The sequence below is a fragment of the Triplophysa rosa genome, linkage group LG6 (assembly GCF_024868665.1).
Source record: "Triplophysa rosa linkage group LG6, Trosa_1v2, whole genome shotgun sequence".
Classification (NCBI taxonomy): domain Eukaryota; kingdom Metazoa; phylum Chordata; class Actinopteri; order Cypriniformes; family Nemacheilidae; genus Triplophysa; species Triplophysa rosa.
In genome coordinates this window covers 7,056,036-7,080,467 of record NC_079895.1, presented here as the reverse complement: position 1 = coordinate 7,080,467, position 24,432 = coordinate 7,056,036, and the positions used below count along the sequence as shown (strand labels likewise).

The 24,432-nt window shown below is 36.7% G+C and overlaps 1 protein-coding gene across 1 annotated transcript in view; it reads left to right on the top strand.

The window, feature by feature from the left end:
• slc49a4 (solute carrier family 49 member 4) overlaps window positions 1–24,432 on the top strand; it is a 42,946-nt gene that overhangs the window by 4,875 nt on the left and 13,639 nt on the right. Inside the window, exons 2-6 of the mRNA XM_057336001.1 lie at window positions 4,568–4,661; window positions 13,730–13,998; window positions 15,442–15,571; window positions 20,299–20,407; window positions 22,995–23,062. Of these exons, the coding sequence (XP_057191984.1) occupies window positions 4,568–4,661; window positions 13,730–13,998; window positions 15,442–15,571; window positions 20,299–20,407; window positions 22,995–23,062 (670 nt within the window). The remainder of the gene's footprint in view (window positions 1–4,567; window positions 4,662–13,729; window positions 13,999–15,441; window positions 15,572–20,298; window positions 20,408–22,994; window positions 23,063–24,432) is intronic.

Genomic DNA, 24,432 nt, shown 5'->3' with positions numbered 1-24,432 from the left:
AAGTGTTTTGGTATTATTTCGGGTGCTGTGTCATATCCATAAGTTACCGGGAGTCGCCCGTTTGTTTATTTATCATGGAAACTCTCGTAACATTTGAAACCCGCGATCGCAGTGATCTTATGTCCGGTTCGCGATCACGGGTCTCAAATGCTGACAGGTACGGTAATTTTGTTGTATGTTCATTTTATTAAATACATTTTTTTTTAAATGCGACCTGTAGTTAGGTCGCATTTAAACCAACCGTATGGTACATTGAGATCTAGCGGTTGAGCTTGGTATTGGAGTCTAAATTCAAAATATTGGAGAGACAAGTTTAGCCAAGTAACGGTTCTTCTAGGTTTCTTTTGATTGTTATCAAAAATAATCTACAGGCACTCTTATATCCCCATGATTTTCACAACCATGGCTGCGTGCGCAGTGTTTTGGCATTCTAGCAAACTGTGAGGGATGCCAGTGGACTGTTCCAAGATGGCGTTCCAAGATAGCTCTTGAATGAGCCATCTAGTTATTTATATGGAGTTATCGAGAATAATAAGATGCCTTATCTCAAGACATGCTATTATGATCATTTTGAATACAAATTTTTTATACATGCATTAGGGTGTAAGGTTACATTTTGGGTATATAGTTTCTGTTAGATATTCAGTGGTACTGTATGAAATTTGACAGTGATCACAATGTAGACCAGTGATTTATATGTTCGATTTTCATGAATACCTAAATCCATCCCAGCCTTGAAAAGGATTTTTTAGTACACTTAAGAACGAAAGTGCTGTCATCCAAACCATGATATCCTCTTTTTCTTATTTTTGCTTTTACTCAAAGTACATTAGGTGCTGTGTACTTGAAGAAGTAGTAAGTGTTGCTCAATAATGGCTTATTTTTTTAGTGTGACTGACATTTCAGTGTTTTTCATGCATTCAGCATATATCATTACCTCATAGCTGATTTCGATACTGAGCGCTTGATATCTTGGATACTTAAGAGCTCTGTATTGTTTAGGAACCACACACCTTAAAATTGCTGTATGCTTTTCAGCTAGTTCATTATGTTCATGTGAAAATGAATTATTATTATGCATTATTGATTGGTAGAGGTCTAGAGGGGTCATGAGTCATTAAAAATTTGTTGATTGACTGTTGTAGACTGGAATACTTAAACTGCAGTGTTTTGATAGTGTTAAAGACTAACCGTGTTTACTCCTTTCGTGAAAGCAGAAATGGTCTACTTATTTAATAAGCTGGGACAAGACAAAGTATCGAAAATGGCACTTTTCTACCTTTATTAGTGTTTATACTTAGATTTATGACACACTCACTGTCTGTTTTTTTTGTAACTGAATAATATTGAGCTCATCTTTTGTGCCAGTGCATGGCTTGCATGACACCACAAGAAATACAGAACTCTTCTAGGGAAAATGAATCCGAACAGAGAGTGAAACTGAATGAGTCAAGAAAGAACACATCCATTAAACGGAACAGATGCACTGATGCAGCTCCACATTTGCTGCTCAAAATGATGATCCATTTGTCATTAGAGATATCAGGGAAATTTTGGCCCAAAGTAAATTGTGGATTCCACACCAATGCTCATGCTGGTCAGGAACCAGCTGAACATCTGAAGCTTCACATAATGCATCTGCATCCTAAAGTATAGGCTGATTCTTTTATAGACAGTTTCTATAGACACTTCTGGTAGACCTCTGCAAAGAATCTGTAACTGTTGAGTAGTTTTAATTTAATTTAATACAATACAAAAAATCTTAATGTGCATTAATATTAATTAAATAACATTTTATTGTTATAATATAACCAAACACAGACCAAAAGGAGACTTGACTGATCTTGCTGTGTTTAAGGAGTGATGATATTTTGTATAACAGCACTGGGATATTTGTTTTTTTTTATCATTCTGCTTATCTGACTTTGTGGTGTCTCAGACCATAGTATATATATGACAAAAATTCATGCATGAAGGAAAGTAAATGATAAAATGTAATTTTTTGGTTAATATTAATTCCTTCAAGATCAGAATAATCTTCTGAATAAATCGCTGAGCCTAGTAAATGTTATTTTCAAACCTTCAAATAATACTTGTTTGCATTTGGTATAGAGCGTTTGGTCAGACACACAGTTTGTGTGAACATAAATGCAAAAAGCAAAACCTTCCAACCATATTTTTGCTCTTTATCTTAAATGGGAGATTTTCACCTTCCTGGTTTATTCTCGACACGAAAGTGATTGCCACAGGCTGTGAAACCTATGTCTGCCAAATCCAATGGCCCAAAGTTTCTATATTAAACTCGAAAGCCTTTTTAAAGTTCATGTTTGTGCTCTGATGCACAAATCGAGCAAATTGCTCATACTGTGGAGTTTCATTATGCCTTTGGACATGTAAACATTTGTTTTGTCGCCAATAAATCATGTTTCATTATTTTTGATAGTTGAATCTTTCCTTTCTTTAATTTGCTAATCTTCAAGATTAGGGATGCACCGAAATTAAAATTCTTGGCCGAAGCCTAACTTGATGTGAAACACTTGGCCGAATAATACCGAACACCGAACATGGTTTTTTGCATTTCTTTTATTTATTAAGCTATTTTTTTCACTATTGCACAAACTGAATAGTCAAAATGTTCTTTTTATAATTTGTCTTGCTTTTCAATAAAATACAATACAACTTAATATAAAATTGAGCAAAACAAAGTAAATTCAAACAAAAAATTAAGCCTGTGAATAGCCTATATTAATTAGGCCTATAACTGACTTAGGGATGGGTACGGAGAACCTGTACTTTTTTGGACCGGTACATAATTGGGTCGATACCAGAGTATCGATAAGCTTCATGACAAATGATACTGTTATCGATACTTGCGTTGTTTTATCTCTGTGTATTCGTGTGTTAAATGGCGAATTAGAGGCTGCTGCTGCCTATCATTTTCCATCCCTGAATGATGTCCGAAAGGCCGAAGTTTGCTCGACTTATGTGTGATATCTAGGACCATATGATTTCCGCTATGTATTTGTAATCTGCTTGTTTTGCGTGTTTATGAGTGAAAGAGTGGCATGGTTGCGCTTGTGGAGCTTTCAGCGTCCTCGTTTCACAACAATGAAGCTTCCGTCAAACACCCCGTTGCGGCAAACCGTCAAAATAAAAGTCCTTTATTTGAAAACAAGTTATAACATTGTTTTTAATAATTCGGCCATGGAGTATATTTACATACTTTAGTAAATTGTAAATGTGCTAGTAAAAAGTAAATGTGCTAGTAAAATTATAAAAAAAAGTACATATAATAAAAAAATATTACGTGCTTCGAAAATAGTACTTAAATTTATGTAGACCTAAAACCAGAAAGGAAAAAAGAAATACGGTCTACCAGCCAAATAACCATAGTGATGTAAAGTAAATATGTTGAATTACATTATGATGTGCTCCTATGCACATGCTAAGTGCAGTAAGTGGTATGCTAAGGAACACACACGTTTTGTTATGTGGCATTTTCTGTTTGCTCAGAAGCATTTGTAAACTGCAGTTCTAAAGCTCAGCTGTAATAAAGAAACTTAAAATGTTTAACATCTTTTCACATCATGTGTTTTTTGCATCAAATTATAGAGCGTAGTATCAATAACAGTATTGATAAGTACCGGTATCGATAAGCAGTATCGGTATCGGTATCGATTAAATCTTAACGATACCCATCCCTAAACTGACTGCTAAAAGAATGTAATGTAAGTTACTCTGTACCCCTACAACAAAACAGTTCATTAAAAATTGTCATTCCACATTAGGCCTATAAACTGAAAATACGAATAAACGAAAACTGTTGGATTATTATAGGCTACATTGCAAAATGATTTGAGAAAAAAAACATCCAATGCAAGCAATTCTGACTGATGCTGACTGACAACCATTTCAGTTCATGTCTCTCCTCCAAACTCCGCCCACAAAAGCTGACTGTTCTCTCAGAAGATGCACTCGTGGCCGGGATGCACAGAACATACTTTGACAAGTTGTTTAGTACAGGGAACTGTGTGCACGCGACGACTGTATGATGTCAAAGGATGTCGCGAGCGGCGGGGATACTGTCAGACAGCCCGCTTCCGTCTGAAGTAAAGTTACCGACCGGTAAAGACGCTTTCATTCGGAAATTTACTTCCGTGCGGCAAGTCCCGTGCTGTGTCTTTCTTTGACACTTTAAAATGCTGCACACACACGCAAGCACTGCCAAAATGTTTGCGGCAGTAATAAAGCGCACGCGTCTCTCTCTCTCTGTCTCTCTCTCTCTCTCTCTGTCTCTCTCTCTCTCTCTCTCTCTCTCTCTCTCTCTGCGCTGGTTGCTGCTTGATCTTATCACGAGTCATGTTCGGTAAAAGTTATTCGGCCATACACCATATTCCATACATTTTCGGTGGCCGAACAGTCGGTGCATCCCTATTCAAGATAGGCCTGCATAATTTCTGGTGTCTTGCGAATAGATCTACACGAATAACTGATTATATCAGTTAATCAAGGCTTACAAGATATTAAATCTAGCTGAAATTTTTTCTTTGTCTGATTTTTGCCAAAGGTTTGCGAGCATCTCTGCTACTGTCAGCGCTCTTCATGGTGCTGGGCACAGCGATCAGATGTGTGCCACTCAAAGACCTGCATTACAGACGATGGTAAGACTTCTTCACTATATGATGTACCGTTTACTCAATACAGTTTGGCAGTTGCATTACTGTAGACAGAGCCGCTTGTTTTTGTGAAGTGTGTTTGTCATTGTGCTTGTTCGTGTGAGGTTAACTAATGGCGCACCACTATTTATTTTCATTTTGCGATTAAAACGTATTTTCATCGAGTCCATTGATCTAGAGAGCCCTGATCTGCGCGATGTGGGAAAACATCGAAGGAATCACAAAAGCAGAATTCTACTATTAAATATGTCCTCTGCTTGTTCTGCGTGTCTATTGCACACTTTAACATGTTACAAGCGTGACACTCGTGGATTTGTCTGTATCTTACTATACGAGGACATGAACACATGAACTTCATCCACAGAGCTGTCCTAAGTTTTTTTTATGAGCGTTTCACTGTTTGTGTGAAGCAACTGTCAAACAAGCTGAAGCTCAAGTGTCTTCGCGACCACCCGCCAAAATAAAAGTCTGCTTAATTTGAACTAGATGATAAAATAAGTAACTTGTAGTAAATTTATAAACTGTAGTAAACACTATAGTATACTTTAATATTTACTATAGTAATGTTCAAATATACTATATTATCAATAATTTTACTGCAGTCTACTATAGTAAATAAATACTATAGTATATACAGTATTTTTATGGACAAATGTTTTAGAGCATTGAAAATACAAAACTCAGAAAAATGTAAAAGCAAAAACGAATTTGGTTAAAAAAAATTATATGGCTCTAATTTATCCATTTGTATAACGTTAATGTCCTTTTTCAGGATGCTTGCTGGTTTGTATTGGCCGCCTCCAGTTTTCCCTTTGTTTTGCCTCCAGCTAATCCCGTGACGTCGGTGCAAAAGGGGTCTATAGGCTTAGATGTTAGTTGCCAATCATTTGCATTATTATGTCATTCTTTCTTTCAAAAAATCCTGCATTGGCCAACATATAGGGTGTCAATAAAACTTTTTTTGTTTGTTACAGGAGACATATTTAAGAAAATTCTGTTGATTCTTACTACAAATGGCATATTTTGGATAGTTTAGTATGTATATAATATAATTTTTTCATTGGTGGCTTAGACCTGCTACTCTTTGGCCTCTGGCATCTACAGTTAATAGGTTGTTCCGCTTTAAAAATGTCACCTTTTCATTTGCTTAAATACATATTGGTGGAACACTGTAACAGGATGGTGGTTTGCTGTTTGCTTTAGATTAGGTTTCTTTTACCTGTAAAATTGAATGTTCCTGTGATCCATTGTGCTTTGCGGTCTCTTCACTTTCCATTTTCTCTCTCTCCTTCTTATCACGTTAAGCTTTATAACTCTCACAGCACACATCAGCGCAGAAAGAAATAACTGTAGGAAACTTCCCATTGCTACCGTTATCGTTTCAAGAAATGAAACAAATCTTGTTTTGACAAAAAAAACTAACTGCTATCTCTGATGGATGTTGATGCAAGGTTATCTGAATGACTTTGAGTGCAAGTAATTTCATTAGACGGGCTATTTTTAATGTTGTATTTTTTATCAAAGTCAATTTGCATGATGTAATGCTACATTATAAGATATCAATAGGGAATTCTCTTATTTGCTTTATATAGAGAATTGTGGGATCATTATTTAGAGAACATCGTTATTTTTTTATCGTCGACTGCTAGAATTCATGTAGATTGGCTCTCTTATCTGTATAATTGGCTGTCACTTCTTGTCTTTATTAAAACATTTCTGAATACATATGTGTGGGTGACAAGGCCAATTTCAGTACAAGCAAATGTACTCCCCACAGTATTCACCCATAATGAATGTAACCATCACCCATAATGGCATTTTTATAGCAAAATTAGCTTTCTCCATCCCTCAACTTTCTCCATCCTAAAAACTTTTCCTTAGTTAATTAACGCGTTAAAATCAGGCTTATTAGCTCTGGTTTCACAGCTCTCACAATACTAGAACAAGCAGAAATATGATAGTGAAACATTGACCTTCCAGTTATGTAATCTCATGCGTTCAGTCGATATAAAACAGGAAAAGCTTTTTAACACTGTTTCATGGGAGGCATAGCAGAGGTTATGTTTATTGTTTTATATATTCTGCAAAAGCACATTAAAACACAAAGATTCATTGCATGTAGTTGCTGCCTACAGCCATTGCTAATGTAATAGCCCGTTTCAGCGCGGGGGCACTTAATGTGTCGACTCTCTTGATTGATACAAAGTGAGTCAACTTTTTATTGAGTGTTTTATATTTCAAAAGCCAAGCTTACGGTGTTGTTACAAAGTGGCATAGTCAGCAAGCATAATTCAGCCGGCTGTTTTCTTTCAATGCAAAAATAATGAGCACGTCTCTTATTTAGAGAAACCAGGCCTTGCAGGCAGATCTGTAGGAAGTGAAGAGTGGAAGTACAGCAATCGCAAAAGTACCGCAGGGCTGTTTAGGATTGATTCACAGACCTCATGACTTGCATGATGTTCCTCCAGTGAGAGTTTAACAGGACCTGAGTCATCAGATGTGCGAGTTTAAACTATAAAAGCTGGGTTTACGGAGAGCTACTGAAAGCCTTTGGTTTAGCAAGGGTGACAGACACCTGAAAGGTGTTAGGAAGTGGGAGGCATACACGTCATGCATTATGATCCCGTGACTTCAACATCGCCGAATGCTCTGTAAATAGAATGGAGATTAGGTACACAGTTACCACTAGGTGTCAGCATTTGCGTTAGGAAAGGATTCTCATTGAAAAGGGAATGAGCGTCTTGTATAACAAGTGATTCTGCTTGAGGATGATAGTAATCATAGATACGGTACGGTTGAAAGAGCAGTTCGGATCTGAATGAATTATTTAGTTTGACAGTTCAAGGTTTAAAAGGATAGTTCACCCCATTAATGAAAATTGTTTACAAATCCTCAAGTTGTATTGTGATTTTTCTTTCAGCTGTGGAAAACAAAAGGAGTTAGGCAGAATGTTGAAGCTGAATGGTTTCATTGTGAATGGTGACAGCCTTAGTCACCATTTACGTTCTTTGTGAATGAACATGTTTTCTCTTGTGTTTTACAAAAGGAAACAATTCACATATTTGGAAAGAAATGGTGTTAAGGGATGACAGAATTGTTGTTACATTTACATTACATTGTTGTGTGAACTATCACTTAAACAGAAAATTATGAAAGCTTTGCTGTAGGAATTATAGAAAAGCTTTCATGAGAGTCATATTGGTTACTGATGAAATTGAGTGAATGTTTTCGGAAAGTCTTGCTTCCACAAAATTTGTAAATGTTTCATTAAGAATTTGTTTTGTCTTTTTCCACTCATAAGATGTATTCAGTTTGTGAAGCTTGCATAAACTCAGTCCCTTTTTGGGTAGTTTAAGAAGCATTTAGAAACATTTGTTTAATCAGAGGAGCTATTTATGAATTTCTTTGAAATATTTGGTTACCCTTGCTCATACACAGCATGTATTATTAAGCAAAGGCTTCAGTTTCATGTCAGAAGGGTCTGTGTACTGTGTAGATGCAATCATCGCAGAACATAGCATGAAAAATACATTTTTATTTCGTTGTTTGCTTACAAAGCCAACGATTGTTCTCAAATCAACACCAATTGTTTCCGTCAGTGTAGATGTATTCAGATAGAAGTGGGCTTTGATTGGAGGCTGCTGCTGTGTGTGTTGGTCATTTTTATGATTGGTGTTTTGGCCGTGCAGGGCTCAACAATATATGAAACAATAAATATATATATTTTTTTCATCTTTTTACTTACCATGCCAATATTTTTTTCTGGCCTCCACACTACCACCTTGTATGTCTAATAAACTATTTTTATTGCTTATTAAATATTAAAGATCCACTGTATGAAATTTAGTGGCATCTGGCGATGAGGTTGTGAATTGCAACCAACGGCTCACTCCACCCCTCCACTCTCCCTTTCAAAGCACTACGGCGGCTGACACAGAACTAAGATGTCGTCACTTTTTTGCTTCTTTGCTGAAGGACATAACATTTACGAAATGTGCTTTGTAGACCAATTTGTCAGTTTAGGGCTACTGTAGAAACAACATGGCGAATTCCATGTATTGGGGCTCCCGCAGTGTATGTAGATAGAAATAGCTCATTCTAAGGTAATAAAAACATAACGCTTCATTATGTTCGGTCTTTATACACCTCTGAAGACATAGTTATGTATATTATATTGTATTTCTGTCAATACCCCTTAAAGGAATTGTTCACCCAAAATTGAACATTCTGTCATCATTGACTCACCCTCAGATTGTTCCAAACCTGTATAAATTTCTTTGTTCTGCTAAACATGAAGGAAGATATTTGGAAGAATGTCAGTAGCCAAACAGATCTCGTCCCCCATTGACTGTATTTATTTCCCCTACTATGGTATTAAATGGGGGAAGCGATCTGTTTGGTTACTGACATTCCTCCAAATATCTTCCTTTGTGTTTGGTAGAACAAAGACATTTATACAGGTTTGGAACAACATGGGAGTAAGTAAATGACGACAGAATTTTCATTTCTGGGTGGACTATCCCTTTTATCTTCCACAGTGCACCTTTAATGTTTCTTTAGAGAAAAGGTTAATGTGCAATAATAGCTGGATATTAATCAGGTACAGTGGCAAAGCATCTTACAGCACATTCAACATATACATTTATCAGCATGTTTGTCCCTGGGAATCGAACTCATGACCTTTGTGCTTCAAACGCAATGCTCAACCTGATGTCCTACAAGAACACAATAAACCCATTTTGATTTGATTAAATTGAGGATCAATAAATGTAAAATACAGTGACAGTGCAGTTCATGCCCCAATAGGTTCTGTCATCTGAGCTAAAAGTCTCCGTCTCTCACGTATTATTGGGCCATCAACATTTTTGAGCGCTGCGTTGATACGTCACCTGTTTAGAAGCAGCGTTGCGTTCCTTGCATGCCGAGTTGAGTAGGGTTTCAGGCAGTCTTTTGATTAGATTCTTGTTTTTCTCTCCTCTGTAGATGAACATAATTTCATGTCATTATTGGCTTTGATCTAAATTTCGACAACATGTTTGAAATTCCATCTGGTCCCTCTTTTTATTTTGGCATTGTATTGTAGTTTGAATTTTTGGCAGAGCCAGCCTGTTTTGGTCAGTTTATACCGCTTCTTTAGTTACATTTTAGAAGGAATTGGTTAAGGTGCCATTCATAAAGAGTATAACATTTGTATTCAAATTCTATCGGCTGAGCAGATTTATTACAAAAGAATATCCCCCCTGACATTGTCTGTGCCAGATCATCTAGAACTAAATTGCCACCCCGCTTTTGACCTCACATTTCTTATATCTCCTTTCTAATATCTCATTTTGCTTCGAGTTTAAGGTCTTTTGAAGAATGATTGCAGGAGGTCAAACATTTACAAATCTTTACTCATAACAAGGTTCCAGACTTTTTACAATTAAGTAATAATGTACAAAGTCAAATATCTGTTCTTTATTGTGTATATATTAACTACAAAGGGATGTTTGGGTCATCATGTGCAGCTTACTATATTTATATAACACAGCTTTGAGTACCTTACTGTTTTTATGAACTTTATTTTAACACTGCTTTCGAATCTACAAGCTTACATTAATGGATCTCATTTTGATAATAGAATATCTTTATTGTCATGTTACTGCTGCATACAACGACATTTTAGCTCTCTCTTCCAAAGTACACACTAAGAACAAAGATATGGATGAGTGCACATATAATGCATATTACGTACAGAAACAAATATGTACAGTACAGAAATGTCTAAGTATATATTTATATAATTACGTTATTTTTATTTACATTACAATCTGTACAAATAAAACCAAATTAATGTATCCACAGTGTTGGTAAAGCACATTTGCTATGGGTGAATTCCACCCGGAAGCTTTTCCGCCCCCTGAGATTTTACCGGAAATACATAGGCAGCACTGCTTGCATTCAGTCTTTTGTAGCTTCTCACATGTTGCTTAGTTAAAATAAGTTTGAAGAATCAATCTAAAATGGAGTAATTTGGCCTATGGCATGATTTATTGGGCAATATCAGCCACTGTCTCGCATGTGATTTAAAGTCACTTTTTTTTTTGTTTCCAACAGTAATTGACAAATGCCTTAAAGTCAAAATGATCGGCTCAAGGTTTGGGATTTAGAATCACCTTCCGTCCAATTATGAGCTACGTGAGGTGTATCACAATGCTATTTGCAGTCCATGTAAATGTAATCTACTTCTACATATTCAGAAACATCCCAGAGTGTATTTCAATGCAGGACAGATGGGACAGGTTTAATCATGAATCCAGTGTCAGGAGCTGTAGTCTGGTAGAGTAACATGCTGTAGTAATGCATGAACAGCACACTGCAAATCAGATGTCAACATACTAGAATAGAGAGATGGAATGAGTCAAGGGAGCTGTTCTCACAAGATTTGGCTGGGCATGGAGGACAGCATCACATTCATGGATCAGTGACTTGTAGTGACTTCAGAAATCCTTCGCAAACTGTACATCCTAAAAAAAAAAAGAGTGTGAAATTCTCTTGGATATACTTTTTATACAAGTTTATTTTTCATCTAGCAAAAACAGGATGATTAAAACAGAATTCTCATTGAAATAATACTACTATATAAGGGATGCTCCACAGATTGGTATCGGCCGATAATCACATTTTATGTGATGATCGGTACTCACTAAACTTGGCCGATTTGACGCATTTTGATTACATCAATGCGTGAGGACGTATATTATGCGTTGGGACTCAAATGATTTGGTGCCGCAGTCATGTCATTACCAGTGTGGAATTACTTTAATGCCTTGAGAAACAATGAAAAATTCACTATTTGCCCTGTATGTTCCAAAGAAAGGAGGAACGGTGCATTTAAAGCATTTAATACGACAAACCTGATTTGGCACTTACGTTTTTAAGTTTAATTACTGTAAAAATATAACAAAAATATAACAACAAGGGCAACATCAATGGTTTACTTGAGGGGTCTTCAACTAGTTTCTTTGTTGCTGTTACTTCATATATTAAAACATGCACACAAATATTGCAGAGCAGTGCAGTGTTGGCTTGCTCACCGGGAGACTGCATTTATTTATTTATTCATTTATTTATTAGATATTATTTATTATAATGATCTTGCTTGGTCTATAAACACCATGCACTGTGCTGTGTTTTACTTTTCTGTGTTTTTCTTATTTGCTCCTGTAAAGCTGCTTTGGAACAATGCACATTGTGAAAAGCGCTATATAAATAAAATTGAATTGAATTGAATTGAATGTGCCTTTTCATTATGTTTAATTAAAAGGGATATTGTCTTTTTTCATTCTATTTTATACTGTATTCCGTAATGCATTAGTTTACCCAAAAATAAAATTGCTGTTATTTTACTCACCCCCAGTCCCCAAGTACTTCCAAGATGTGGGTGGCATTGTGTTTTCAAGAAGATATTTATGAAGATATTTGGTTGAATTGGTGAAAGTCAAATAAAAAAAGTCAAAAATGCTAATACATTCAGCACAAAAGCAATCCCTGCCCCTTGACGTTAAACAGGCGTCTTATAAAGCGAATCAATTGATCTGTGCAAGAAACTGAACGCTATTATCATAGATATGGATATTACCGCATCTTCGGGTGAATTCCAATCGCATTCATTTGCCCCACGCACTTAGAAGGGAAGATTCTTCGAAGTGCTAGTTCTGGATGGAGATGAACAGCTGTTTTTGTAAATATAGCTGTTTAAATCATACATAATGAATGCAGTAATAAAAACAACATGGTTTTTCCCTGATCTGAGACAACATTTCACGTTGTGTAGTACACTTACTGCAGTTACTTTCAAGGGAAAAGACGCGTTTTGGAACGCCACCTTTCACAGGCGCAAACCGCCTGTCTGTGGATGGCCAATTATAACGTTTTATAAAAACATTAAGTTTCTTGGACAGACCGATCAAATCGCTTTGTAAGACGTCAATCGTTATGATTCGCGGGAATTAGCGTTTTTGACTTTCAAAGATGTGCCGTCTCAGGATGTGCAATTCTTATAGCACACCATTCTTAAAGTCTCACCACTTATTTGAAATGTTAAGGCGGGCCAGGTAAAGATGATTGGCGGGCCACATTTGGCCCACGGGCCGCCAGTTGACTAGCCCTGGTTTACTTAATCTGAAAAAAGGTTAACGGTGATCAGAGAACTTACATATCAGTTATATAAAACTTGAAGCGTCGGACTTGTATCGGCCGATCCCGATGACAAGAAATTGGTACTCGGTATCGGCTGCAAAAATCCTGATCGGAGCATCCAACGATACAGAGGAACCATATCGAAAGCGATTTTTTTTACTAATGAATAGAACACTTACAGCAAACGAAAGTTAATTTGTTTTAAATCTTATTTTAAAACCCTTATTTTACCTCACTGGTGGATTGACAGGCGAGTAGTCCTTAAATGATGTGTATGCCCAAGCAAATGCACTTTTGAGCTGCTTTCAAATGTAGTATGCCATCAATTTTCTCCCTCCACCGAGTGCATCTTCACAGCTACTTTTTACAACCCCTCAGACACTTTTTGACAGGCCAAAGTCTAGAAATTGGCATCTTTGCCGACACAAGAACAGAGCATAAAATAGTCTGTTCAATTCTTGACAATTGCAAACTAGAAATGTCTGACACAAGAAACCCTTAGTTCTTTTCGATGACGATTACTGTCAAGCAAAAAGATCATTTCGGTCTGCTTTTGTGCATTTGTGCTGTAGAAAATGGAAAGTGTTTCCGTCTCGCTCTCTATCTCTGCCAGTGTTCAGGATCTATCCCGGAGACAAGCACTGCAGCGTTTACTCAGACGGTTAGGGTATTCGATCCTTCCCGCTGGGACCCGGTCTTTCTCTCTCACAGATAAAGCTCTTTTGTTTCCCCTGCAATCTAAACCTCACCTATCGTAGATATGTAGGGAACGATGTGTGCTTTGACAAAGTTGTGTGATATGAAACCGTTTTAGGAACGGTTCCTTGTGCTGCTATAAGTATTTTTTGTGTCTGTGTGTTTTTAATCTACAGGTTAATTCACGGAGGACAACTTCTGAATGGTTTAGCTGGTCCTACCATTATGAGTGCTGGTCCTCTCCTATCTACCACTTGGTTTGCTCCAGATCAAAGGGCCACAGCCACCGCTATCGCCTCACTGATCGGGTATCTGGGGTCAGCCGGAGCCTTTCTGATTGGTCCGTTGGTCGTCCCCGCACCCAACGAAACCCATATAGTGAGCGGCACCATCCACTGGGACCAGAACCACATTAAAGACAGTATACAGTTTGTTCTTTACACAGGTGCGCTTCTGTCTGCCACTATTATTCTTAATCAATAGTAAATTATTCTTTACTTTTGCCCAACAACAGAAAAGCAATCACTCGAAAGCAATCCATGCCGCCTCCAAATACCACAATCAAATGTCTTGACGTCTTTTGCATTCACTTCTCAATAAGGACTGGCTCACATTGTTCTGCTTAACTGATTCAGAAAATTAAAACATTTAGGAAGAGAGAGAAGTCCTGCCCAATGATAGATTGATATGCTGACTGTGTTTAAGTTGAAAGACATTGCCATACTTTCTCGCGGGCTGGAACGGTATTGAATTGCTGGTGGCTTAGAGGTCAATGAGAAATTTAGTGCAACATTGAGCATCAAGATTCAGCCACATGCATCAGATTTGGAAAAGCTCCTTGAAGAAAAACTTTCGAGGAGGCAATGGTCTGTCCAGTCTAATGGAACCATTAGAGAGGGGCGGAGCAAGGGCTGGGGGGGTTGATGGTATATACAGTGCTGAATCTGTCATCCGGTGGAGTTTTTGCTGGACGGTTTTCAGCTCTTTGAGACTTTCAGTGAGCAAGTCTTTCTGTCACACGAGAGCAACCAAAAAGCATCGCCTGTCAAAAATGTGACTGCGCTTACTTATTCTATATTATTGATATTTTCCAAATGTAACAGTGATGTTGCATAAATATTCATTGATATTCTAATGTCTTCTAATGCATATTCATTTGAATATAAATAAGTATTAAGATTTCTGCCATTTCCAGCAAAAACTGCCATCTTGATACAACATGTTACCGTAATCTAAAATCATTCATATCCCAATATAAAATAGGACCCCTAGCCAGGACTCCTTTATAAACCCGCACTATATCACAAAAAAGGGGCGATTTATAGAAATGATATAGTTTTGAAATTAACCAGCTAAAAGTGTGGGTCCTGTCCAAGGGTACGGCACTTACTTTATCATATGGACAGAGTCCAGCAGAGGACAAAAAGAGATTTAGGAACTCAACCTGTGTTAGATGGTAAGGCTTTGAGATACTGTCTGCCAAAAGGTTCATCCTTGTCCTTTGCTACAGCAACTATCTAATGAACTCGGTTGCACCCCTACAAATTGTAGCGCTGGATGGGCATATTGGAAAGCTGGGGCTTTGCATGGACTCGGGTTAATGAGCTGATCAGTTGTTTCATTGTGCATTTCCTCCCTCTCCAGGGTTGTAATAAATCTGCTCGACTCATGTTTAACTCCAGATTAATGTGAGCCATCTAATCACCGTTAATGATGTTGGTTTGAATACCACTCTCTCTGTCTCTCTCATTAATTTGAATTTAGTATCTAAAAATTGCCCCGAAATGCCAGACATGTTAAGATCTTTTTCTAATTACCAGAGATGGATTTTAGTCCGAGACCTTAGAATCTTCATGATGAATGATGTTGTGCGTTTGTGAACTTTCAGAGTTCGGCATGATCGTGGTACTTTTCGTGGCTGTCCTCTTGTACTTCCCGTCCAGACCTCCCATTCCTCCCAGCGTGGCAGCGGCCAGCCAGCGTCTCAGCTACAGGAGCAGCATCTGCAGACTGCTCAGGTATCATTGACTCTGATGTCTTGCTTAATAGTTTCGACTGTTTTAAAAGAAGATCCAAACTTATCAATAGTCATTTTTGAACAATGCAATGTGCGTGGGGTTTGAGGTATAGTGGAAAGCAACATTTTTATTTATTTAAGAACAATCATTTCAATTTGTTTACAGGTTGGAATTAGACTAATCTCTGTGGTTTTAAATCCCATTTTCACTTATCGTTCAGATAATACACCCACACATGTTGCTTTAAAGAAACTCAAGATTTTTTTTAGATCCCTTAACTTTTAAGATCCTTCTTTTACTCCTCCTAATTATATAGGAGATGTTATATATTACAACATCTGATGACGAATGCTTATAAATTGATCAAAAGTTGTCAACAAGATGTAAAACTGTAATTTATAAGGGGTTACTTTTTGCTTGACTGTGTACGTTGTCATCCAAGACACATCATTTATCACCCTAATTCACAATGGCATGAGAATGATTCATTTTGTGAGTGAACTGTTCCCCCAGATTTACTTACAATACTTAATGTATATCAAATAACAGATTTGGACGATAAATATCAGTGTTCCCCATTGGCATTCACCAGTGATCTCGTTTTGTATACATCTAAAGGACACAACAATAGACATCTGTTATTTCAGGCCTTTTTGTATATTCACACACTGTCTCTCTCTGATATCGCTGGGATCTCTGGAGTTTTAATGCTGCTAATACAAAAGAGAATCTTAATGAACTGGGTCTTGTCCTTTTGCCACTCGCCATATGCCGTGGTTGTCATTTCATGCACATCAGAGATGAGATCCTGTCCCTGCTGATTCATTACCAAGCCTTATGATGACACACGCTGCCCATCCTTAATGAAGAAAATGTCCTGATCATGGACATGCTGATACCAAGGCCGGTCTGACCAGTGTGGCACGGTTTTACAGCAAGCAGGAGCCCTCTCAAAAAACTTTACAATTGCAGATTCTCAGATCAGAGGCAGACAGCCCTGTTTGAATGCGTTTTTTGCATCAAAAAATGGCTGAAATGGACTGTTGAGCATCCACTGTTAAAGACTAAAACTGCCAACAGTTCAACCCCTCTGAGACACGCTCAACACAACTTTCCCAGCAACTCTCAGTTGCATGAACTTACAAAAGTCTGAGAACAAAAATGAATGGATGCCCTCACGAGCTGGACAGGGTCGCCCCATTTAGACAGTCATGCTGTCTGGAGCACACCGATAGGCAGCATTCCAACGGCTGTCTCACGTTTTATCCGAATGGATCCGTATGGAGCTTTGTAAAGCATCTGGTCTACTGGGACAGTTCATTTGGGGTTGTTTGATTGTGATGTCGGGTCTCATTTACTGCGCATTTTTGCATAAAGTTTGTACATTTCGAATAATCTTTATTATCAACTCGAACCGTACGTACACAAATTTGCAGACTCGTAAACGCTATATACTAACACCATCTCATTGATGTTGCCATAGTAATCTGCATCTGTGGGAGACGTATGCGGCAACAAACCATGCTAAAATAAGTTAAAATATATCATTATCATTAGCTAAGCGTCCTGTGGTGACCCTCAAGTTGAGACATAAAAGTTTTGTGCATCTTGTTTCTCTTACAGCCTTATTTTAGAATGGCTTATTTGTGCTTGTTTCTCCCACATTTGCAGAGAACATCATTATTTCATTGGGCCTTTACTGGAACCATTATCTAGGGTTTGATTACTATGGTAGCAGTAAAGATGGAACAGTATTAATATTGATAGACTGTGATAGATGAAAACGACCATGTCTTGCTGAATCTTCATCCTGAGGTATTAGATCTCAACAGGCCCTGCCAAGGACAAATGGCACTTAGCTGATGGCACTTCTAGTTCCCCCAAAACTTTTAAAAGACTGAATAAAGAGTCTCATATCCTATAATCTAAATAAGCTCTTGGTGAGGAATAAAGGTGCATGGATATCTATTTCCCCCCGCTGCGAGGTTAATGAAACAGGTACAGTTGTGAGAAAGGATATTTCATCAACAGTTTTTTTTACGATTGCCCTTTTTAAAGACAGCAAAACAGACAATGAAAGCATGCCTGGTCCTTCTCTGCACACTGTAGATTCCTTCAAACACCTGAAGCACAGATAATTGTGACCCTGCACCACAAAACCAGTCATAATTGGCTCAGGTATATTTGTGGCAATAGCCAACAATACATTAGATGGATCAAAATGATAGATTTTTCTGTTATGCCAAAAATTATTTGGATGTTAAGGAAAGATCATCAAGATATTTTGTAAATTTCCTACCATATATATATCAAATCTTTATTTTTATGAATGGATGCAGCAAAATCGCGAACAAAAATGGCCGGAAACACGCCTCGTTGATGCTCGCTCTTTGGTAATTACCCACTCAAAAGTTAGGTATCTATGTAAAGCTTAGAATTTCCAATTTCGGGTTCATATACTCTCCATAACATCATTACAGCGGTAAGCCAATAGAAAGCATTAAAACAAACCTGTATGTTCATAGCAACGGCCTGCTACAGCGCCTCTGATGGACAAACTTAAAGGGGATTTTCTCAATATTTTGATTTTTTAGAACCCTCAGATTCCAGATTTTCAAATGGTTGTATCTTGGCCAAATATTGTCCTATCCTAACAAAAATGGAAATCTTATTTATTCAGATTATGTATAAATGGTTTTGTGGTCCAGGGTCACAATTATTTGTAGTGACACAAAGATTTTTTGCAGGTGGCACTTTTCACGTATCCTTCGAGTACAGTAGAGTATAAAGCTTTCCTGTGGCTCAGTGGTTAGAGCATGAGCATCGATCCCAGGGATTGCACATACTTAGAAACAGATGTATAGTATAATGCAATGTAAGTCGCTTTGGATAAAAGCGTCTGCCAAATGCATAAATGTAAATATAATGTAGAACAGAAATTGAAACTTAAAAGAAATTATTTTTTTTACATATATATATATATATATATGTGTGTGTGTGTTTATATATATATATATATATATATATATAAAACATGCTAAAAAAATGTTCGACTTGAGCATTATGTGGTCAAGCCAAATGGTCCACTTGTGCTTATTTTATATTTATTTTAACATTTGATATGACTATTTTGTAAAAATACAGTAAATATTAAATATACGTTATTGTGTAAAATTGCTCAATTATATATTTATAATTCATAAATTTCAGTTAAATTAGTAGTTTATCCTACCTACAGGGTTAATATTTTAAATGTATAAAAAACAAAAGAAAATGTTATTGCTCACAGGTTGCTCTTTCATTGTCTCAGTTATTTTAAGTATCAATTTCGTCTCTCCTTGAATTAAAAATGGAAATAAACGAGGCTATTGTTAAAATGCATTAATAACGTTGAGGTTTAAAATGAATTTGATAAATAAAACCATCTGGATTTGGGTAGATTTGATAAAAATCTTTTTTAGTTCATATTAAAATCTTCAATAATATTGACTTTGGATTGCAAACTTGGCAAATCTGAGCTCAGTTTGAGACACTGCAATCTCTTCTAAACCTGCGACATTTTTGAGATTTCTGGGTCTTTTTCTCAGGAGAAATATCTGAGGCACAATAGACTTTAACAAAGTTACAGGACTCCAAAGTATACCAAGTTTGTGGTAAGTGGCAGGTGACTAAAAGACACAAATGGCTAAGAACAAACCAGCAACAAGTAAATGCCACACTACATTCCACCTCAAAAAATATAAACGAAGCGCTTTTGGAGAGCGCTCGTGATGGGTTTCAGGTGCTCTGTTTTCTCTCGGGTAATTGGGAAGGCACAGTCTGGGACACTTGAGGAAAATAGGTAGAGAAGTGAAAGGGCTAGGTGGGTGATTGTAATTTGGTTTGGAGTTATTGAAGGGCTGCCAGAAGGCTCACATAAAGACAAATTCCAGAATGTAATTCTCACCATGCTCAACCACAACAATCCTGCGACTGCATAGATGCTCATAAAAATGGTAATACATAAAGAAAAATCATCTGACATAGCAGGGGCTCAAGGCAGGATTACCACAATATTGCCTAAACCACTAAACCATGCTCTGTGTTCGTAATAACGGGTGTATCTTCAGAACAGCTTTGTTGTTGCTTGACTTCAGAAAGGGATTTGTTGGCGAAAAACACTTGTTAGTGAATCACATAGATAATTTGAAGTATTTTCATTTTGCCTTACAAACGTAAAATCTTGCAGACACAGTTTTTATATTATGCATAGCTTTGCTGAACAGGTTGTATTTTATTAGATGTTGTGTAGATGTGCACATTCCTTTATTTTCATTTCCTTAAGGTCATTCAGACACAGAGAAACGTGTTTGGTTAAGCTAACTAAAAGAATGGAAAGCAAAGCCGTTGCAGCTTGACATGTCTTTGTCCCAGCTTTAAATCTGATATCCGCTTCTGCTATCAATTCTGTGTATTTTATCTTCTCAGAAGACCTTTATCTCTGTCTCTAGGCTTCAGGGTAGGATAAATGTTTGGTGACAGGCTTGAAAGTATAGGAAGGAAACTCGAAAGTCTTTGAGATTCCAAAGTTGCACGAGCTTTGATGTTAAGCTTTATGACAGCTCCGCAAGATCCTTTCCTCCTTCAAAGATGGGCGGCGCATGCAATCGAAAGATGCACCCTTCAGGTGGTTTGGTAGCGTTCTATTGCTAGCCGTTTTCATCAGTCTTAATCTTTTGCTTTTTCAGCAACATGCGGTTCCTGATGATAGCACTCGCCTACTCCGTGCCCACAGGCGTTGTTGCCGGCTGGGCCGGCGTGCTGGATATGATTCTTACACCTGCCAAAGTTAACCAGGTAAGACCCATTTCATACTCCATATGTTACATGTTTAGATAATTCAAATCATTTTAAAGTTTTAGACGAGAAGATTGATTTCTGGATAATGCCTTAATTTTCACGTCCGGGGGAACTTTTCCTTTCCGACTTTATTTGGCCACCCACGTATTATATTAATGGTGCAATTTTGAGTTTATTGTAACTTGGCTTCCTGTGGTCACTGTGGTTTTCATTGTAATGAAAGGAGCAGTTTGGAGATTCTGTAAAAAGACTCCTTTTGTGTTCGATGGAAAGTCATAACCGGTTTGAAATGATATAAGGGAGAGTCAATGATGACAGAGTTTCCATTTTGGTGTGAATTAACCTTACCTTTAAGTGCAATGAACCAATTTAAATTTCAATCCCCTCCGAGTTAACCTTATGCTAATGCTAATAAAGATTATATTATAGTAAGTTTTTTAATTAAACTACTGGAGGGTTTTATGAATGAATCGGAGGACAGGCAGTGCTTTTCAATGTGTTATATGGCTAGGGTTGTCACATAATCAAATCTTCACTACACTATTATCATGGCCAAAAGAATGTATGATAACAGTATTATAATGATATCTGTTAAAATAATAAACAAACTATAATAACAATGCTATTAGTCAAGCTAAGCTTGGTTTTGATTTGATATTGATGTCAGAGCGAGGTTTTGTAACCATTGTGGTTTGGCAAAATGTTAAAAAAGTGTTGGACTCTGATAAATGATAAACTTATCAGATGATGTACAAATCGGTTACACTTTCTAGCAGTTTAATTATTGAAGTGTAATTTCCCTAGTTGAAAAGAATATTGTGTATACAAACACATTTTCTAGTATCGATCGACCCAGACCCAATGTTTGTCTTTTCTATACATAAAACCTGGCAGTCTTATATGGCTAGCCTCCTGAAAACAAGTTGGTAAAAAACATCTAATTATGTTTTGTATCTATTCACATGACGATAGGCCTCTTCACCCATACTCTCAAACAGAGCTCATCAGAAACCAATCATACACACATGCTTAAGATGCTTTTATTTGCATACTCACAAAAGTACTCCGTGTTTTATGGGCCAGCCACGGCTGCATGAGATGAGCTCTCCACCTCCGAGTTTCTGATTCTTCACAGCCTCCTCACATTTGCATCTGAAATGTAAGAGTTATGGGCCAAAGTAATCGGGCAACATTTTAGGGCTTGCTGAATTACTTGTGGGTATAAAGTCTCTGTTTTGTAGTTTCATTTTTAAGGTAACTAGGTTATAGTTAAAGTTAAGATAGCAGGTTATTTCTTTTTTTGCACAATGTCTTGCTGTTGTCATTGACAGTTGAATATAAATCTCCATATTCACATTAAAGTCTCAGTTGCAGTTACACAAGAAATGAAACTGAAGGCCACAAGCTTTTTTTTTACTCGTTTTAGTATTTCACTCTTGTTGGAAGCATATTTTGCCCAGTCATTTAAAAGTCAGAAGTGCTTTTGGACAGGCTTTTCTAGATTAATTTATGCATGTACATAAACTAGATAAACTGTAAATTGTGAAGGAAAGATATTTAAAACATCATCATTTAAACACAAGGGGCAACATTAATCACACTTGTCTAATTGCTTCATTAATAGATAGTGGCCATTAGGCCTGCGCACACCAGCTGTGCACTGATGAGGAAGACATCTTTTGCCCTTGAAAGTCACTGATCGAAGTCGGCTTGGAAACATGACTGAAACTTTAAGATTTTTTTTAATTTTATTTCATTGTTTTATTAAAGGCTTTGCAATGTATTTACTCATTTATTTATTTTATTTATTGATTGATTTATTTTATTTTTGTTTATCAACTTACTGTCTGGCATCCGAAATGAATTTGTTGTTGTTAAATTTGTAATTATTTGCAATAGCTTGACTAAGTGAGAAAGTTGGCGAGGGATGATGTGCCATTGTGTTATTGGTATAAAATAAACCATAAATCTTTAAATATAACATGTTGCACTGATGGAGAATCCCGATGATAAATAACATAATTTATTATAAAATCACTCTTTTTTTAAGCTAATAATAAAGAACATTTCTATGGTTAACATTTTTAAAGTAAACATTTATTGTTCAACTATAGTTCTAATGTAAAACAAATCTCTTTGCCAGTGCAAAATCTTTGAAATCACTAAATATTCAAAAACTCACTGATCAAAAATGTATTGATCATTTTGTATCATTAGTCGCGTTCTGTACACAGTACACATAGCTTGCTTAATATTACGATTAGATCCGAGGAGCTTGTTTGGAAAGTCCTTCTTTAAATCACCATGCTTTCACGAATGCCGTGGTTGACATGAGCCGCCTCTCATACTGGTCCATCTGTCTTGTGAAATCTGCCGTTGAACCCGAGTGCTCTTGGCCCTCCTCAAAGACACATTCGTGGACAGCATGATGTCTGGGAGTTTATTCTGCCGTCTGATAGACATCGTTGCTCACACTGCAGACGCCCCTGGCTTCACTCTTTGTCTAGCTGCTCCTTGAATGCTGTCCAGCATCACAAGCAGAGAATAATCCCAGCTGATCAGACCTTTCTCTGTTCTCTCACAGGTGGATGCCGGTTGGATTGGGTTCTGGTCCATTGTTGGAGGCTGTGTATTTGGTGTGGCCATGGCTAGGTATGTGATGCCATTACTGTTGACTTTACGTCTGACAGAAGCACATGACACTTAAAACCACTTAAGATTATGAAATGATTTATTTCCAGTTTATGTTTATTTTCTGCCATAATTAACGTATTTTATATTTAATTATTGACGTTCAGATGGGAAATATATTTTCTCACAGTCATGATGATTTGTTACGTTCTTAGAAACTGGTATTAGGGAGTTGTTCAAGTTGTTTAAATTGTTATTTTATCATTTTTTTTAATTGCTTTTATTTTATATTTTAATTTTGTTTTAACAATTTTGTCAAGTGCATTTGTCATTTTGTTATTTATTTTTTATTTTCATTACTTCTATTTTTGTTACTTGTTATTTTTGTAGACATTTTGTTATATGCATTTGTTATTTTTTATTATTCTAAGTTATTTCTGTTTAGGTTTTTTATTTCAATCTTAGTTAAGTGTAGGTTTTCTTTTTTTTTTCATTAATAACTTAGGTACTTATTTCAGTTTATTCCTAATGCAACATTTTTTACTTTTAGTTTAGAAATTATATTTAGGCCTATGTTTTATTTGATGTCAATAAAGGGATAGATCAACCAAAAATGAATCTGTCATCATTTACTCACCCTCAGATTGTTTCAAATCGGTTTCATTTTTTTTGTTCTGCTGAACACAAAAGAAGGTATTTGGAAGAATGTCCAATCTCATCCCCCATTTACTGCCACAGTAGGGAAAATCAATACTATGGGTGTCAATGGGGGATAAGGTCTGTTTGATTACTGACATTCTTCCAAATATCTTCCTTTGTGTCCAGCAGAACAAATAAATTTATACAGGTTTGAAACAATCTGAGGGTGAGTAAATGATGACAGAATTTAAATTTTTGGGTGAACTGTCCCTTTAATAGCTTTCGTTTTAGTTGACAATGATTATTCTGGGGGACGAGTCATTCGTAATATTCAAGAGAGCAAAATCTGGATATGGCTGTCATAAAGAGTCATAAATATTTTTTTTCCTTTTATGACTACATCTGTTAAAAGCCATCTGTTATTTTTACATAACTTTCATGACAAAAATGCTTAAAGTTTACTTTAAGCTTTCAAATGTTTATTATGAGTGTGTCCAAAGCAACAAGGCATGAAAAATCGTGTTCATATTTGTAAGGAGAGGCTGATGAGATTTACTTTGACTGTGTCAATGTTTTGGCCACGTTTTTTAGGGAGGTTCGGATCCTCCCAGATCCCAAAGCTAATTTACTCTCTTCCTCCTAATTTATTAAAATCAGTGGCTGAAAATGCAAATGAAACGGTCATGTCACACAAGATGATTAAGAGAGAAAAAGCTAACTTTTGTTTGATAGTTGTCGTCCCTGATGGTTAA